This window comes from Kryptolebias marmoratus, linkage group LG6, assembly GCF_001649575.2.
Source record: "Kryptolebias marmoratus isolate JLee-2015 linkage group LG6, ASM164957v2, whole genome shotgun sequence".
NCBI classification, from domain to species: Eukaryota; Metazoa; Chordata; class Actinopteri; order Cyprinodontiformes; family Rivulidae; genus Kryptolebias; species Kryptolebias marmoratus.
This window is the reverse complement of record NC_051435.1, coordinates 24,645,739-24,652,018: the sequence shown is the minus strand read 5'-3', so window position 1 is coordinate 24,652,018 and position 6,280 is coordinate 24,645,739. Positions and strand designations below refer to the sequence as shown.

General features: G+C 38.7%; 1 protein-coding gene across 1 annotated transcript; it reads left to right on the top strand.

Moving 5' to 3' along the window:
- Positions 1-4,258: 4,258 nt before the first annotated feature.
- On the top strand, positions 4,259-5,176 carry LOC108229341 (olfactory receptor 13C2). The gene has a single exon (XM_017405006.1). The coding sequence runs from the start codon at positions 4,259-4,261 to the stop codon at positions 5,174-5,176; it is 918 nt and encodes a 305-aa protein (XP_017260495.1).
- Positions 5,177-6,280: the final 1,104 nt, after the last annotated feature.

Here is a 6,280-nt window from a genome sequence, read left to right as displayed (position 1 = left end):
GCGGTATGCACCTTAAAGTTGCTTGCAATCCGCCATAATAGGAAAGAAGAAGAAGAAGAAGAATGAGAGAAGGAGGCGTGGCAGGTTACTGGGGAGGTGAAAATGACAAGACATGAACACAAATCCAAAAGACAAACACAGCAGAACAAGAACCAGAAAAACCATCAAACAAAACACCAAAACTATGACATAAAAACAAACGTCTCTGTAAGCCCTAGATGGGACTGTCTCGTTACTGAGAAACAGGCACAGGGCTCCCACTGATTCAGCGTTATGAATTGTATTCTTTGTGCACTTTATATTTGTGGTGTCTCTTATTTTAAAGGGCATGTTTAAACATCGCCATATTGACCAGAGAACATTAGGGGGAGGAGAGGGTGTTATTCATGTAACCCCTCAACCTGGTGCAAACATTTACCTTGGGTAGAGTACACTCACAATAGCCACACCTCGTCAGCTACTGGATTTTCACCTTTTGAAGTCTATCTGGGTTCTAATCCACCTCTCTTCCCCAATCAAGAGTCTGAGAGCCTGATTCCTTCTGTTCAAGCCCATCTACACTGATGCCGCTGCATCTGGAAACAGACAGAGAGAGCTCTGTTATGGACTACACAACAGAACGAAAAATTTGCCAGTCGTCACCACTCCGTGGCTCCATCTTACCGGGTGGGGCAAGAGGTATGGCTATCAACTCGTGATATTAATCTGAAAGATACCCCCAGGAAACTTGCACCAAGGTACATTGGACCCTACTCTGTGGAGCGTGTCATCAACCCATCAGCTGTCAGACTCTGTCTACCTGCAGGATTCATCCAACATTCCACGTGTCCCAGATCAAACTGGTACAGGAGAGTCCCCTGTGCCCACCTACCAGCCTCCTCCCACCCTCCTGGCTGGTGGATGACCACCCCGCCTTCACTGTCAAACGGATCCTGGACGTTCGAAACCGCGGCCGGGGTTTCCAATACCTGGTTTATTGGGAGGGTTACAGGCCAGAGGAGAGATCTTGGATCTCGATATCGTTCATCCTGGATCCTGCACTCATCACCACTTTCTACAGAGAACACCCAGATAAGCGGCTGTTGAGAATACCAAGTTTTAGTATTCACTCCTTTCAGAGGAATCTCACCTGACCACTTAGTTTCTCTCACTGGATCTTTTGATGTTGCAGAAAAGACGGACACACAAAACGAGTCCAAACCAGAGGTTTAAAAACAAATCATACATTTATTCAAACATTCAGCTGAATGGAGACAACAACTCACCAACAAGAAGCAACAGCAACACGTTCCCAGTTGTGTCTGAAGTGATAACTCCTTCCACTTCTTTTTATACTATAAAAAATACTATAATGTTCAAAGTAGGTTACGATAAAATGTAAACAAACTTCGATATCACTAAAATGATTTGATTGCTGAAATGAGGTCACGATTAGCTTATGATAGAATAATCACAACAAACATTTGTTTAAGTGGGGTGAGGGAGGCAGAGGGTTCCAGGGCATCATGACAAGACCCTCAGACCTGAAAACCACTTACCTGGGTGCCGCCATGTGGAACTAGCTCACCTTGGAATCCGGGACCTCACCTCCAAGCCTCTCCTACTCACCACGCCCGTAAGATCGTTTTGCCTGTCGGATCCTTTCTACTACCTGCCTTTGATGAAACAAAAACTTACCACTACACCTCTCCTCCAGATCCCGACCGTTTCACTCGTCACTGCTGTAAATAAAATCACTTACCTTTTGCTAATCCTCCTGTGTCTGTCTGTTTCTGGGTTACTCACCTTTGACAAATCTGTGAACCTGATATTTTGGTAAATAGCCCACTTTGGAATTTGGTCTGAAAATGTTATTAATTCTGTCAGGTTAGTTTTAATGAAACATGAGACTGGAAATAGATGTTGTTTATGAGTTTGCATAAGTTAAAATGAAATAGCCAGATTGAAAATGGTGGACCGGTACCTTCCCGGTGTTTAGGGGTCTCTGGGGTGGGTCTTTCCTGCTGGGTACTAGGCAGTTTCTCTGCCGGGGACTGGTATGGGCACCAGGCCATTGGGGTGCTGGGTCCCAGGCTTGGCCTGCGCGACAGTGGTGGCATGGATGCCTTAGTGGACCTTGTACTCAGCATCTTGCCCTGTATCTCTTTGGCCTAGGGGTTGCTGACCCTGTGCTACCTCTATGTGGATGCGTAGCTGCCTTGGTGCATTGCCAGGTGTCTGTTTGCCTGGGACTGCTGCTGCCTTCTGGGGCTGGATCCACCTGTCCTCTCTGCTCTTGGGTGCTTTAGACGACAGGCCTTCTACTGTTCACGGCATTCTTTGAACTGTGCATCTCCAGGTGGCATACTCGCACATATACACCCATATAACATGAATACACTTTTTTTTTTTCCTACACATTTAGTCTTTCTGTCTTTCTGCTACACATACGCTCACCCCCCCCCCTCCCACACACACACACACCTTCATGCACTGATTCACTAATAATCATGATGGTAGAAGGTCATACAAACATGTTACCATTACAACAATGTGGCCTAGATTCAGTCTTGATTCAATAAAGTAAATCCTGCAATTAGGACTTCATCTTGAGATATCCTTTTTGTAGAGCAAATCTGTCTTGGGACACATAGGCAGCCACCTTCTCTATATGGTATGCCTGAAATGCCATAACAGGACGTGAAAAAAAAAAAATTGGCTGCTCAAAACACAGTTGTACAACTTGCAAAAAAAAGGGTCACCTGAGGTTGTGATGATGTTTGCAGAGGTTGGCAAAGAGGCAGCTGTTATAGCAGGAATCAGGAGACATTCGACTCAAAAACTGGAGCATTGCTCTTAAAAGAACAAAAAGGGTTTTTTCTCAGTTTAAGTTTCCCTTTATGATTTTCTCTGTTGGACTTACAAAAACAAAAACACTGATCAAAAATATTTTTCCTCAGGTTACAAAAACAAAACATGGACAAATGACAAAAACAAACCACCTAACGAACTGCAAAATTAATTGAATTGCAGTCACCCTCCAAGGCTGTCTCTTCAACTCATTATCAAAGTTTAATAACAACTAAGATGTTCAGACTTTGAGGTTGAGCAAAAAGCCTTTATCTCACTCTGTATGAAGATTCTTTCACTCATAACGGAGTACAGTTCTCCTGTAGGGCAAAAGAGATAGTTGTTAAAACACTTGAATAGTTTTCATACTGCATATTTTCACACAAAAATGATCATTTCTCAGGTTTTCTCTAGGACTCACAGGTCTCGATGGTAGATGCAAATAGATAAATATTCATTCACACATTCATGTGTGAGAGATCATGATCTCTTACAATGTCTGCAATGGCTACAGACATCTAGGCCAACATCGAGCTAAATGTAGTCTAAAAGTCAAAGGTAAATAAACATCTTAAACTGCTAACAATGGGGATCAAACATGGACTCTATTTTCAAGTCTTTCTTGCATTGTACTGAACTGACTAGTCAAACAGAAGTAATGGTGTAATGATATAAAATCAAACAACATCCTTTGCTGTTTAGTTCAAGTTCCAATATGCAATTCATGTAGAAAATTGTATTTTCTTTTAAATTATAAGTAATTGTCTTTTAAAATGTACTGCAGGTATTTTGTCAGCAGGTAAGGTCTATTGTTTCTTTGACACATTAAATGATAAGATTTTTGCTATTAAAATAAAAATGCACAGTATAACTACAGGTTCATATAAACCACCAAGCAATAAGGACTTAAGTGTTTGGGCTAGATGCGGTTTAAATTTAAGTTCATGTTCAGGTATAAGTAACATCTACTTGTAGACTTAACATTGAAATGGCATCTGTTATTCAATGTTGACTGTAGGATTAATGGTGAGAGAAGCTACATGTATGTTTACAGAGCAGTTGTGCAATCAGATGAATGTACACAAGAGCACGAAATAAACATGTATGTTGTCAACACTTCTGTTATAAAGAGCACTATATTTTATTACACAATTGAGCATGTTCTGAATGTTCTTACACTTGTCAATGGGATGGAGGTTCACATGCCAACAGCTCTACATGAAATAGATAATGAGATCCATAGTGAATAAGGTCTATTTAAATAGTTGGTCTGACTAGATTTCCAATCTAAAGATGAGAACATCACACACATCAATTTAATGTAGATATCTGTACACTAAGAAAACAACTATCATAAGGGTGAATTTTCTTTTCTCATAGGTGCTGCTTTTAAACACTGCTGTCTCACCCCTTTTTAGTCATTATTCTGATGACTGAAATGAACGTAACATACATTATTCTTGATGGTCATGTGGAGTTGGAAAAATATAGATTTCTTTATTTTTTTATCATGCTCATGGGTTATATTTTGATCATGTGCAGTAATTCTACTATTGTATGTTTTATTGTGATTCACAAAAACCTTCATGAGCCCATGTACATCTTTATTGCTGCACTGTTAATTAACACTGTTTTTTTCAGCACTGCAGTCTATCCAAAACTTTTGATTGATTTTTTATCTGAAAAGCAGATCATATCTTATCCAGCTTGTCTCATTCAGATTTTTATGTTTTACTTTTTAAGCACATCAGAATTCTTACTGTTGGCAGTTATGGCCTTTGACAGATATGTGTCCATATGTAAACCTCTGAGATATCCAGCTATCATGGGAAAAACAACTATAAGCATTTTCCTAGTTCTAGCGTGGCTTATACCTGCTTGTCATATTGTTGTGCCACTCATAGGAAATGCTCATTCAAAACTCTGTAGCTTCACTTTGAAAGGGATTTTTTGTAATAACTCGATTAACTATATTTTCTGTATGAGTTCAAGAGCACTGTTAACATATGGTTTAGTTGCTCTGTTCAATATCAGTCTTCTTCCTGTGCTTTTTATCATATTCACTTATACGGTAATTCTTATAATAGCTTCTAAAAGTGGCAGGGAAGTCAGGAAAAAAGCAGCACAGACCTGTTTACCACACCTTCTGGTTTTAATTAACTATTCCTGTTTGCTTACATTTGATGTGATCATAGTTAGACTAGAATCGGATATTTCAAAGACTGCACGTTTTGTCATGACACTGCAAATGATAACATATAATCCTCTTTGCAATCCAATCATATATGGACTAAAAATGAAAGAAATTTATAAACACCTCAAAAGGTTGTTTGTCAAGCCACAGTAAACTTAGATTCTACCTTTTAGATTTTAAACTTAGATGTTTGCCATAAATTGTTTTGCATTGTTATATTGATGTTGTTGTGACTGTTGCCATTGTCTCTGTATTTTAAACTCAGAATGTCCAATTTGAAGAATTTCATCTTTAAAATTGTTAGAAAGTCAAAATTTTTGCGTTTGTTACTTCTACACAGACATGATTTGATAAACAGTGAGACGGAGAACAACAGTTTATAAATGACCTCTTGAACAACAACAACAAAAAAACATTACATTTTGTTACATGCACTTCTCTAAAGTTATTTTAAACATATTTCTTTTGAACAATGACAAATTAGTGTTATAGTCTCCCTGTGTGAACATTTAGTTCATTTGAAATGACAACCCAAACAACAGAGATTTATTTTCTGTAAAGTTACATTTTTTGGTGCTCCAACAAGATCTCCAAAAATTTGAAATCATTGATGAAGAGCAAAGACTAATAACCCCCTGAGCAAATGGTTCTGTGCTTTGGTTCTCCAGTCAGTGTGGGCCTCTTGTCTTGTATGTGCATTATTTATCTGTGCTTAAATTCTAAAATAAAGTAATTTTGCAATGCAGCATAATTTTGATTTTGTTTTTACATTTCTATTATTCATCTCGAGGAAACAAAGCTTGTAAAATGTGTCAAATGTGTCAAATGTCATTGAGTACAACATGGAGAAATGTGCATCAGCTGCTCTGCAAAGCAACAACCAAAAATGCAAAAAATTAAGCAATAGATGCTTTGGTACCAAATTATGCTCTCTCTCTCTTTCAATGGGCCAAAATTAATAATTACCATATAGCCTACTACATTTTACAGAAGAGTTATTTAAAGCAAGCACAAGAGTAGTTTTTGCCAGGTTGCCATGCTTTTGGAGACACAAGTCCTTTAACACTTTACCTCCCCACCCCCCACCCCCCCAAATGGCCTAAAACACCTGGAAAAAGCCTACCCAAAATAACTTAGATGCTGTATCTTGGTCAAGATAACACTCTTAATGTTTAACATCATCAGTAAAAATATTGTAACCATAACTAATATGTAGTTATTGAAGTTAGAACACACAAATCAAATGGGGTTTTTTTC

What these genes read in the sequence shown, in the direction of transcription:
- LOC108229341 (XM_017405006.1), top strand. Translation starts at nt 4,259, where the DNA reads ATGACTGAAATGAACGTAACATACATTATTCTTGATGGTCATGTGGAG.